The 13,467-nt window shown below is 38.4% G+C and overlaps 1 protein-coding gene across 2 annotated transcripts in view; it reads right to left on the bottom strand.

Moving 5' to 3' along the window:
• The window catches only part of LOC102695318 (BMP-2-inducible protein kinase), a 58,824-nt gene extending 45,458 nt beyond the window's left edge, over positions 1–13,366 (bottom strand). For both annotated transcript variants that reach the window (XM_015364727.2, XM_015364732.2), the window contains exons 1-6: positions 12,062–13,366; positions 10,813–10,934; positions 9,704–9,785; positions 7,111–7,243; positions 6,647–6,750; positions 5,990–6,069 (exon numbers count right to left, since the gene is read on the bottom strand). In XM_015364727.2, coding sequence (XP_015220213.2) covers positions 5,990–6,069; positions 6,647–6,750; positions 7,111–7,243; positions 9,704–9,785; positions 10,813–10,934; positions 12,062–12,184 — 644 coding nt within the window. In that variant the 5' untranslated portion in view covers positions 12,185–13,366. The remainder of the gene's footprint in view (positions 1–5,989; positions 6,070–6,646; positions 6,751–7,110; positions 7,244–9,703; positions 9,786–10,812; positions 10,935–12,061) is intronic.
• Between the last annotated feature and the right edge of the window lie 101 nt (positions 13,367–13,467).

Genomic DNA, 13,467 nt, shown 5'->3' with positions numbered 1-13,467 from the left:
GTTAAGCTTTGTAGCTGCCTCAAGGACTTTTAAACTTTATCATATCTGTTGTGACAGCGAATCTACACCAAACGTTCCAGCCTGACGGTTCTCATGCTGTTCAGCACACAGGATCACCTCCTTCTTGAACACAAAACTACTGAGATCTTGTTAATTTTAGAAAACTAAAAATGAATATAAAAGTTACTCAATCACAACAACATGCTGGATCCAAAGAAATGGTGGTCTGTTACAGCACACCCAAACATTTCAACACTCTCTTTTAAAGGTTTTAAAATGTTTAAAAAGATTTTTATATGTTGTAACTGTTAATACAAAGGAGAATATAACTGCGGTTCTACTGTTTATTACACTAATATTGTAATTGTTATACATGTGTGTTGTACCAGTGATGTGGTTGTTGGGGTTACGCACAGGTTTAGTCTTAGTGGTAGTCCCACTCTTAGACTATATACTGCAATGAGTATAAAAATATTATCACATGAAGTCATATCCACAAATATACAAAAACAGTAGTGTACACGTCAATGAACTGAAGTGTGATCGGTAATCCATATAAATATATGGTATATTCAGTATATCGAATGGTTTTAAAGCCACTACGGTAGTTTGTGTAAAATATATTTTTATTATGAAAATGTAAAATAAAATTGTTTCCTCATTACTTGTTGCTAAAATTTGCATTAAAACTAAAAATATATTATTTGAATGCGGATGTAAACCTGAAAGAAGCATTCACAAGCTATAATGATAAACTAATGTATACATATATAAAACTGTTTCTGTAAAATAGCCATACTTTCTTGTTTAAATTAATTTAATACTTAACATACTGTAATATCCATCATAAAATTAATAAATCTAAACAGTATACAACTTAGATCATATAATTGGAAAAAGATTGTCCAAAGGCGCTTAGCATTATTCTGGATTCAAAACCAGCTGTTTTCTGTTGACAGGCGAAATGCTTCTATACACCACGTTAAACATTTACTGTGTCACCTGGTGGCTTTACAAAACAGTGCAGCCCCATAACAGCATAGTTTAAAAAAAGCGTGGTGTGGTGTGTTGTGGTATGTATACTGCAATTTTCTGCATTATACTGTGTGCATTCTGAATGGCTTGATCTGTACATCCGTTAGAAATCCAAAGCATCTATGAAAAATCTGGTTGATATAGGACAGTACTTTCCTTGTTTGACTCTATCAAAGCTTAGATATAGATGTATGTTTCTGGTGTATTTCTTGTTTGTGAACATATACACACGCACGATACACAAACCATAAACACACCTCATAATAAAAGAGCAAAGCACTAAGTAGCAGGATTTGTTGAGACCCGAGAATCGCCCTGATTGAGCTCAGTGTCCTAGTCCTCTCTAAAGGCTCTGAGAGGCATTTAGATCTGGAGGTAACAGAAGCCCTTGGCTGAATAAGTGCAGTAATGCACAGGATTTTCAAGTAAAAGCATCACCCTACTGTATGAGCTGTTACCTCACACACGACAAAAGTAAACTCTTAAAGAAACTGAACATGTGTGCTAATTGGGTGTTTGAGAAAGTGGTGGAAATGTCTGATTATAGAGAGGAAGAGTGGAAGGTGATGGAAAGAGAGGAAAAATATAGGAAGAAGCTGAGTTTGTCAGAAGGAGTTTGGGGCGAAGATGCCTGTAAGAAAGCGTATGAACATTAGTACAAGCACAAAGGTCTAGCTGGAGCCCTGGTGCTCGGCCGACACCTGCGGTGGCAGATTAGCATGAAGGAGAAATCAGAATGGGATAAAAAAGAGAAGGAGTTCACAGAAAAAATAAAAGCGTTAAATGAAAGGAAAGATCATTTATTTGCGGCGAAAGAAGAACTAGAAAAAAAGCTAAAAGAGGCAGTGCAGGAGAATCAGAAACTAAAGGAGGAATTAGTTCCTGGTCATGCTGCACTGGTTAATGTTACAACCGGCGACTAAATTATATCCTGCTCTTCCGCAGGGGAACAAACAGGCAGGAAACAAAAACAATTGGGATCAATTCCCACAGTGGCCATATGGAGATGGGGGGTCTGACTGGGATAACACTTGGTATGAGTGTATAGAGATGGAACAGAGACTCCCTTCTTAAAGGCAGGGGGCCCGCAGATCTGTACTCTCACCCAAAGTGGGAAAGGACTTGATGTGGCAGGGGCTGGCGCTGCTGATGACAGCGCTACTCTAACTCTGTCTCGCACCCCGTCTAGGGGGTCCGCACTCGCACCTACCTTCGTTGATTCCCCCATACGGTCAAATCCAAAACCGGAAGATATTGACCGATGGGCTAGAGAAGTACCGGACACAAAATTAGGAATGCAGGGAACCTGGAGAACGCTTCAGGAATTAAAATATACTTATGGTATCACTCCCCTGACTGCCGCTATGATCCTCAGAAGGACAGGGGAAAAGCGTGTTGGAGAACTTAGACAATTGTGTGAGGATAACAGCCGGGGAGGGCGATGGGAATAGGTTTGACAGACCGGAAAAAGATATCTGCGTGTCAACAGAAAGAAAGTGAGGATGTGGCTGACTTCACTGATCGCTTCGTCACACTCTAGCTGTAATGTTCAGGACTTAGTGACGAAGATGATGTGAATAGCGACACCTCTGCTGTAATTAAACAAATTTATTTGAGCGGCCTAAAGCCTGATTTAGCCAAAGCCCAAAATAGGGCAAAATACAAGTAAACAGTTCAAAGAAATAGTTCGAATGGAACATCAAATTGAAAGGAATATGTACGCTAAATTACAGGCAATACAAACAGGGTGGACACCGCCCACGCAGAAGCGAGGAGCTGGCTCCGACACCTGATTTAGTCCAAAAGGGGAAATTACTGCAGGTCGGTGCCATTTTTGTAAAGATTTTGGGCATTTTCAAAAAAATTGCAGAAAGAGATTGGCCATTGAAGGCAGGGGTGGAAAATATTGCGACCCCCCATTCAATCTCTCGAATCAAGAGGGACAAAGAACTCTGTTTTCGCAATTACAGGATCCGAGTGAAGCAGACAAACGCGCTATCAGGGATATTTTAAACTAGGACTCCCCCTAGTGGCCTCCCTACACCTATCTCAGGAGCTGGGTGAGAAGGAACTCAAATTACAATGTACGATTAATGGGACTCAAATGTCATTTTTATGGGACACTGGGGCTCAATTATCTTGTTTATCTGAACAGTCAGCCAAACGGTGTGGTGTCATATTCACAGGGAGGGAGCTGGAGGCCACTGGTGTGGGAGGCAGTCGAATAACACTCAGAGAAACTCAAAAACTCAAGATTAGACTAGGAGATGGGGAGGTAATATTTAATGCCGTCATGTGGGTAGGACCTACCCCAGATCTTTTGGGGTGGGATGCTCTACAATACCTACAAGGAATTACATTAACCGTACATTAGGAGAGGGTGGAGGTAAACATCTGGTCCCTCCAAATAGACTAATTAAAAGGTCATTCAATTTGGACTACGGATAAGGACAAATGCGGACTTCTTGATATGGAACCTGCCACATTTACTGGGAATTCCCCGCCATACACAAAACCATATAAAATCAACAGAGAGGTGGAGGAAGGGGTTCGACCAGTAATACAAAAACTATTGACTCAAGGAATTGTACGAAAAACACATAGTACAAGCAGTCCAATATGTAAAGAAAGCCAGCGGAGCATGGCGATTCACAGTTGATTACTCAAAAGGTAATCAACACATCAACCGTCTAACCCCCTTGGTAGCAGATCCCTCTGCTATTTTTCAACTGCTGACCCCTGAGCACCAGGTGTTTTCAGTAATTGACATGGCTAATGGGTTCTGGTCTGTTCCTCTACATCCAGAGGTAGAAGATTGGTTTGCTTTTGTTGTGGATGGAGATTAATATACTTGGACCAGGTTACCACAGGGGTTTCATAACAGCCCCACCGTGTATCACATGGCACTTTGGAGGCATCTTCGGGAGTTGCCTCCAGTGTCCTCCGTCGTTATCCAATATGTGGATGATATTTTAATTGTGTCTCCCGACGAGGAAACCCACAAGAAGGACCTCCAAATTACTCTCAACCATTCGGTTAAAAAGTAGTTATAGCAAAGCACAGTTATGCCTAGAAACCATAATTTACTTGGGACAGAAGATTTGTCAGGGAAAGAGGGAATTGACAGAAGACCGGGCCCAGGCAATCCGAACACACCCTAGTCCCAATACGGTTAAAGAGCTCTGATCATTTCTGGGTCTGTGCAATTTCAATAGAAATTGGGTTGATGCTTTTTCTGAAAGGGCCAAACAACTTACAGACCTATTGAAGGGGGGAGGGAGGTCCCTTGATCCTATTGCTTGGAGTCCTGAAGCTGAACACGCTTTTAATGATTTAAAACAAGCTCTGTTACAGGCGCCTGCACTGGGGTTTCTTCAGACGGATCAAGTGAAAAGAATGGATTTTGGACAGCTGTACTAACACAGGAACATGGGGGTAGGTACCGCCCAGTAGGGTATTACTCTGGATCCTTGGACGAGGTAGCAAGGGGATGGGGACCATGTCTACGTGCCATTCAGGCCATCTGTCTAGCAGTGTAGGCAGTAAATAACATAGTGCTAGATCAACAACTGATTGTTCGACGCCCACATGCGGTACACACCCTCATGTCCCTGAATCGGGTCAGTCAGTTAATGTGATACGATGGAGCAAGTGGCAGGTCTTGTTAGAGGCTCCAAATATTGTTATTGAACGTGAAGGAGCTCTAAATCCAGCCACATTGTTACCTGACCCCCCAGAAGCCTATCTGTTAGAACACAGCTGTGATGTCTGGGCAATGGGAGAAGATGAGGGCATCAAAATAGCCGAGCAACCACTCGGGAATGAAGACCTAATCCTCTTCACTGATGGAACCTCATTCATAAATTCTAGTGGGGAAAGGAAAGCGGGTTGGGCTGTGACTACAGAACATGATATCCAATGTGGGGGAAGATTTGAGGTACACACGTCAGCACAGCGAGCTGAACTGAAAGCTTTGGTGCTTTCTCCTTCCTAGTGCTACCTCCCCCTCTGACACAGCGCAGTGGGCGGCACGCTGTTTTCAGAGCCTCTGACTGGGGGAAAAAAGACCTGCTGATCTGTTCTACATACCAGGAAGACAACAGAATATTATTTTTTCTATTCGAGACGTGTTGTTTTTATGAAATTCGTGTATTTTAAACATTTAATTAAGAAGTAAAAACCTTACAGCGTAGACAGAAATTCTAAGCTGATCACAAGGAAGAAAAATCACCCATTTTTCACGCATGAAAAGTGGTTATTAACTATCAAAACCTGTTTTTATAGCTTTTAAAATCATGCAATATCTAAGTAGGAACACATCATTATATCTACTTTTTTATTTATTTTTTAAGAATTAAATTGTTTGCCCAGCCTAATTTTAAAGACCTCTACTTGTGAAACTTTTCACAGCCTGAACATAAAACTATTATTAAAAGCTTATTAAAAACAGCCCCCATGGTGTTCAAACCAATTTTTTTTACACAGAAGACTGTGTAAAACAAAGAATTTAATCTCTTTTGAGAATCTTCAGCAATCATTTCAGTTTCAACACAGTTAGAAATCCAATACGGGGCAGCTTATACTTTATATACTGTCTATATATTTATAGCTGTCCAAATCTAAGTGAAATCTACTGGAGGACAGGTGTTCAGAATGGCTCACTGATAACCCTAGAGTTCAGTTACTTTTTGCAAAAAAACAAAAAATGTACTTTAAGGTGCAAAAGATTTATATCTTTATACAGTTTTGTTTCAAAGTTAGTTTTTGTGCTCACCTCCAGCAGAGATATGTTTATAGTTCCAAAGATATAACCATAAACTCTGGCAGCACTATAGTCCTTCTCAAAGTTATTAATTCATGTCTATCTATCGATAAAAGTAAGCAAGTAACACCAAGACCTATAACCCACCAACAGCCTTTGAAAAAAGTGAGACATGAGGGTAAAGTTGGCTACCTGGCTTTAGTTATGCTCTTCTTAGCCGCAACCTCACTGGCTGTCATTGGCTCTGGAAGCGCTGAGGGAAGAGGAGAGCTCTGCATGTAAAATGAAAAAAACAAACAATGAAATAACCCATCAGCACATCAGGATTTTTTGCACAAGCTGTTTAGTTTTTGTTTTTTACATTACCATTACCTAAGTTCAAAGGAAGTTTCAGTTTAATTTCAAAAGCCCATAAAGTGACAAATACTCTGTGTGTGGTATTCATGCTGACATTTCCTGATTAAGCACATTCCATAAAACAAAAACAATAAAACCATTAATCTGTAATAAACTGCATATACTATATACATAAAAAACATGACAAGTCCTAATTGCCTTAGCATTGAAGTGCAAAAAACATTATTTGGTTTTCTTATCTTTTTTCATTTAATTAAGAAACAGAACAAAGCTGTAAAGTATTTAACATGTAAGAGAAGAAAAACTTAATGTGGACTGCTTAATGTGGATATAGTGTTACAGCCTACAAGACATATCATGTGAACTGGAGCTTGCAACGGATATTATTTAAATACTTCACAATTATCATCCATCTCAAGCAAAACAGCAGGAAAATATAAGGAAATAGTGCAGTGCAAAACTGATTGTATTACATAACATGATAAAACGTACAGAAAGGTTTGGCACAGGGTTCTCTTTTCCAGCCAACTTGAAGGCAAAATAAGAGACCTGATAGATGTCAGGTCTTTTCTCTAGATCTGGCTCTAACATATAACCTGAAAAAGCAAAACACCACCACCTTAACAACATTTCAAAAAAAGGCCACAAACAATTGCACAGAAAAACCAGCTCCATATTTATATTTTACATCACTGGTGTCATTACAGTTATATTATTATTAGCACATCTGAAATTAACTCAAGATAATGCAATCAAATGATTTTACCACATGGGGGCACTGGTGTTTATGTTCATATAAACCAAGTCTCATTCTATTTCTCTGTGTTTTAAAAACTACAGCCACACTACAGATGATTTGAAAATTAAATAAATTGTAAGCAGTTTTTAAAAGTATTTTCAATGTGTACATAAAGAATGTAAATATTGTTAGTGACTAAAAAAAGGGTTCTACTTACGAATTAAGCAGTGCATTTTGAATGAGAATTTTGAATTATCTGGAACAATAAAAGTTCCATCACATATTGCAACTTGACTCTCCCCGAATGGAAGTGAGAAGAAACAAAGCTTGTACAACAAGCATCCAAGCGCCTGAAATTAAACAAAAGCAAATAAATGTGTATAAAAAAATGCTTTCTCTTACATTACAAACACTCCGAACAAAAAATTATCTCAGGAATCATGTTTGCAGTATTGTGAATTACTATATTTATAAGTGATAACAAATGACTCTTTCCCACTTATCTTGAACTACAGTAGGTCTTTCTCATCACCTTGCTGTTCTCTTTGATTTCAAATTTCCTGTCTTGCACTACACTTCCTACACCCTCACACTCTTAAGTTTTCACAATCTGCAATCAGCAGACCAAACTAGTTTGACCAAACTAGATTTGATAATTCTGCTCTGTCCTCACTGTCTTGCTTGCTTTTAATTGCTTTTGGCACCTTAGTTCCTCTTTAAAATTAAATCATCTCCTTTACTTTCTCCACCCCATGGTATACTGACCAGTTGTTCTCAATGATTAAAGTCTCCCACAAACTAGAATGTAGGTGGCATCTTTCTGGCTTGAATGTACATCTTCAGCCTTGGAAGGAGCTCTTGATTGAATACAAGGATGCAACCGAGTCAGAATCAACTTCTCCCATATCCTTGAGAACAACCAATACAATCCTAGATAACTCTACTCCACCATCAATAGACTGCTTAAGCCAAACTGCCCTAATACATTACCTACTTCTTCCCAACTTTGCAACCATTTCTTAAAATGTATTGGTTCCAAGAAAAACAATATCCAGCATCACATTCTCTCCACAACTACACTGTTACTATTACACCTCTTCCCTTCATCCCCAGTTTTGATGGTAACCTTCTTTGTAGTTTCTCTCAACTTGACACTGCATGTCATAGTAAATCTCTTGTGTATCTAAATTCACACTAAACAAACTTCAACAGCCAGAATCCTGATCATGTCATGTGTAAGTAATCACATTACGTCTGACCTGGAGTCCTTGCACTGGCTAGTTTTGAATTGACTTCAACATCCTCACCTATAAGGCTCTACATGGCTTGGCACCTCAGTACCTATCAGACTTATTTTTGTCCATCTTGCCACCTCAGAACCTTCATTCATCTGACTCTGGTCTCATGTTTGCCCCCCAAACTCATCTACTTGTGACAGGGCTTTCTCTTGTTATGCCCCAAAGCTCTGTAATTCTATCTCCAAGGATGTCGGAGAGTCACATTTCATCAGAGCTTCAAGTATAAACTTAAAACTTTCTTCTTCAGAAAGGCTTTGATTTAAATTATGCTTATATAAAATAAAGTTTATTATAATCACTGACTGTCAGCATTAGAAAGGAAGTGTAATCAGGGAATTTGTTAATTTCTCACAGTTCTGTGAAGCAGGAAATTAGCCCAATTTTTTCATTTACTGCTTTACAAGTACCTGCCATTCAATATAAACTTTACTTGCTTCCATTACAAAACAAGTTTTTGTGTTACAGACTAGCTTAGCTTTTTCGTTTCATGGAGTCATTTTCAAAGTAATTGCATATATTATTGCAATATCAAACACATTACGCTAAGTTTAAATCAAGAACACGCTTATACTCTCAAATGTAAAAATATAACTAATTTGCTTTCTCTTTTACATAATTTTTTTTTGCCTAATATCATGTTGACAAACAATCCTTTTACCAGGATTGTGAAAAGAATGATGCGGTGTCTGTAGTAATTCATTTTCTCTCTACTGCACTTACTGCTACTGGTGACAAAGCAGGATCAAACATTTATGTCTCCACCTCCACAATTCATTCCAAGCACTTAACAGCAGTATGATATGCTCAACTATGTTTCTGTATTTGATTTTACAGGTGCAAAGTTTAAATATTTGAACCATGTGTTGGTTCTAGACCATGTCTTGTACTCACTAAGAACATTTAATGGTTTTAACAGAAAACTTTGGCTCTCCCCTCTTCAGAGAAGTTTCTTTATTGTTTTTATGAGATCTAATTTAAATTACAAGAAGCATTCCACTTTGGAGACAATTAGTTCAATTGGTTAGGTTTTCTAGTTTTTCATTGCAGCTCTTACATCTGCAATTATGCCAATAATTGTCTCCAATATTATTTTTATAGTACTAGCCTTCTGTAGTTTGCACTCCATAATGTGAAAAACAATTTATTGCAGTTTCCTACAGGTTTCACTCTTCTTTGAAAAGAATAATTAAGTAGATACAACCATTACATTATATCTCTATCCTTAAAGTTACAATAGATCCCCAATTATGAAATCATCCTCTAGTACTTTCTTTTTGGGTAGAGAGCAAAAACCATCTGGAAAACAAAAGCTGCCATCAAGTACTGAGTCAGTTATATGAGACTAACGTGGATTAACATTTTAATTTACTTTGATTACTTTTGACTTTTCTTTTGATGACCCTGGTGTTCATATCAGAAGATACCCTGCTCAATGCAATGTCTCCACACTACATGTGATAGCAGTTGATTCAGTGATGTTTCACTTAGATAAAGAATTAACAATGATCTTACCCATATATCAGATTTAGTGGTGATTGGCTTCCCTGCATAAAGATTAATCATTTCTGGAGCTCTGTATGACAGGGTTGTGTACCTATGAATGAGATAAGTTGCATAAAATCATCAAAACACCTTTAAATACTATTTACACTACTTGTGACTGCAGTATAAGAGTATATAAGAATATATATAGACATAGTCCTCAATTTCTAATGTCCCAATTAATAATTTAATAATGGACCTTCTTATAGATTTATCCAAAAATTGAGATATTAATAATACTTTTTCAGTATTGTTAGTATTAATGTAAGGTTTTACTTGGACACGTGAAACAACAGGATGGTTTTACTGACTTGACCAATTATTAACTGTACATGAACATTGTTTTCTTCAAATCAATTGGACAGCTACATGTGAGTGAGTCTATCATCACTTTTTGTTGTGTTGGTGCATGTGTTGGCAAGACAAACATCCTTAATATGTATGTTTTATCAATGCTTGTAAAATGATATTCAATAAGAAGAGTGTTGGTCATAAAAGGAACAGGAAAAAATTAACCAAAGGAATCATTCATCTGAACTATGTAATCCAGGAGTGTAAAACCGCTTTGAACTGTGATTCCTTAACTGAGAGGCACTGGACCATGGGGATCTTGAGTCCATGGAAAAAAAAATCAAATTGTCAAGTTCAGCTGGAAAATTAATCTCTTTATGACATTAATCACACTGCTATTCAATTGTACATTTTTAAACAAAACTAAAAAAAAAATTAAAATGTGTGGCTTGGCCAAAGAAAGAGCAATGTTCAGTATGTCTGTCTGTCTTTAAAATGTGAATGAAAACTGTTTAACAAAGAAGTGATCGAGGCACACAAAGTTAAATTCATTGTATCACAGTGCAATGCCCCTCCTCCACTCACTCGATGTGCGAGTATCAGAGCACATCACCTGTCAAGTTTTTTTTTCCAAGCTAGAGTGACATTGAGCTTTTGTATATTTCAGCTCTGCTTATTTTTTATCATCTTTAATTCTAACCTACACAATGTTAGGACTAAAAAAGAATATTATGTGCCACACAGGAAACAAGCGACTTTTATGTTCTGTAATGCAGTGTAACACTTACTTTTTTATTTCATCTTCCACAGTTGTAACTCCATCTTTATGTGGGTGGAGAACTTTGTGTGTGGCACTGCCAAAGTCACACAAGACATAGTTCCCTTGGTCATTTAAAAGTATATTTTCAACCTGGCATGAAAATCCATGATACTCAAATTAAAACATTACAAAATAACATCTTGCAAAAATCAAATACATCCACGCATTTTGTAACCACTTTATCCAATACAGGGTCACAAGGGAGCCGGACCTTATCCAAGTAAGCAATGGATACATGACAGGATACACACAGGATGCAGGATGGCTAGTCAGACCTTGCTAGTAAATTGCAAGGCACACACAGGAACAGTTTTCCCAGAAGACAATTAACTACAAGCTCATCTTTGGACTATTGAAGAAAACAGGAACACCCAGAGGAAACCCACATAAACCCAAGGAGAACATACAAACTTCATGAAAATAACATCACATGTATGGATCTGAACCCAGGACCCCAGTACCGCGAGGTAGCAATTTAGCAGTTTAATAAATGGACAAATTTCGTATACAGTACACTGATCCAGGTCTAATCCTTGGGGAGGCCTAAGTGTGAAGGTCTGATTAGGAGTATCTAGATGCTACAGAACTCCATTTGTTGTGTTTTAAGGCAGCTTGAGTGCTTCGCAATACTTTGATACTGGGACTACATATGCAGCTTCTCCTGTGGGTTCACCCTGACCAAATAAGAATGCAACAGTTATTGTGTGAATGTTCTCTGATCTTACTAAGCTTTAATCCCATTCCATGACTAGCTGGGAAACCAGTTTGCATCAGAGACCAGTGAACAAGAACACGCACGCTTTCCTCGAGAAGAATGGAACAGAATCCCACAAGACATCATCTGCAACTTGGCACAACACATGTTCCAAATGTACAGCTTAAATTGCGTCAAACACTGGTCTTAAAAACTAGCAGTGTTAAAAACACAACAAATGTTATTGGTTCTAATACTATATTTTTGCATTTTAATGCCTCTCAGTATATTTAATAGCATCTAAATAGCAAATACAGTTCAATGATTAGTTATTAACTTTTCCCACATTAAATAATTGCTAGTGTACAGCATTAACTTCAAATTCACTTTGACCAAAAGTGCAGTACATACGATGATTGGTTTCCCTTATTAATACTTATTAATAAATTATTACTTATTATTATCCCTTATTAATCAAGGATATTTGTGGTCCTGTTTATGAAATAACAGATACCTTCCATACCTTCAGGTCCCTATGAATGACTGGCGTTTTGCACTGATGTAACCTGGCAACAGCCTCACAGGTGTCGCAGAATATTGTCAAGACTTCCACTTCACTGAAACCAGTATGCAGCCGCTGATTCATCTGCTTTACCACTTGACCCGCTGTGAAAACAATTACACATCAGACTAAAAAATCTAGAGAAAGCCCCCCCAGGAAGAAATGATTAACTAATTTTTTGCTCTGTTCACACAGGTTGAAGTTCACTTTCAATCAACAACTTTTTTGTGGGGCACCAGTTTGCACTTTTTGTTACATGATTTGTGTAATACATAAATTCAAAATCTTAGCCTCCCAGACTGAACTGCTCTAAAATGTCAAATGCACTACTATTTTAATACATGTATTATTCATAAACATTATGATTCCCTATGGGGTGGAACACAACAGGGGCACAGGTTCCAATCAGGCCCAAAGGACAAACACATCCCACACACACAAGACTTAAAGGGAAAAATAAGGTTGTTTTATTGAAACAAGCCAGGTAGGTCCTGTGGTAAAACAACTGCAAATAACAGCCCACGCCAGAGAAAAATAACAGCTCACACAAAGTGGCGGTGGGGAAAAGCTTAGTCAGAGCATTGTTCTTACCGGAGCTTGTGAAAATAATCCTTCTCAGGAAACCTTTAGAAGAGGGTCAGGTTTGGTCTGCACTTGCTAAAGGCTGGGTGATCTGACAGCATTTCTTCTTGGAATTGGCACCTTGTCAACACCATCTTCTTTTCTGCTTGGCACTCTTATTTACCCTGTCTGCGCAGCTATACCTGCTTAAGATCTGAGTTCTGCTATCTTGAGCGAGAGGATTACCTCCACCCATCAAATGTTTACCCCATTAAACAGCACAAGGAAGGGAAGCATCCTCCCCCTGGATCATGCACTCATCTTAAGTTCCTTCCTTGTTCTCCAAATGACAGCCATCTCTCTCCTCGTAGCTGCACATGTTCTCTCTCAGAGCACACAGACGTTTGTGTCACTACCCCGTTATTCAAGTGTAGTTAACAATATAGTGAAAATAAAAGAGTGGTTATCCATCTGCCGTTACTGTCAGGCTTCTTTATAGTCAGATGACTTCTCTCTGGCCAGTTTGTTCTGCACCCTCTTTGAAGACCTCAAACCTATGTGGTACAGATGCAGCCATTCAAAATGGTGGGATATTTCGCAGTATACCCCGGTGGGCGTGTCCCATCAAAACGCAGTATCACGCGGTGTATCACGTCATTTGACGTCATACTGGAAAGTATCCGGAATCACCTTGTAAAACCGCCAGGAGGAGCCAATAAACCTTGACCTCTCATGTACACCATTTTAGCTTTTAAATTTAAACTGTGTATTACAGCATGTTAATCATCAGTCATTAAAAAGTTGGT

The sequence above is a fragment of the Lepisosteus oculatus genome, chromosome 3 (assembly GCF_040954835.1).
Source record: "Lepisosteus oculatus isolate fLepOcu1 chromosome 3, fLepOcu1.hap2, whole genome shotgun sequence".
Classification (NCBI taxonomy): domain Eukaryota; kingdom Metazoa; phylum Chordata; class Actinopteri; order Semionotiformes; family Lepisosteidae; genus Lepisosteus; species Lepisosteus oculatus.
The sequence above is the reverse complement of the archived record's forward strand: the minus strand, read 5'-3'. Positions and strand labels throughout refer to the sequence as shown.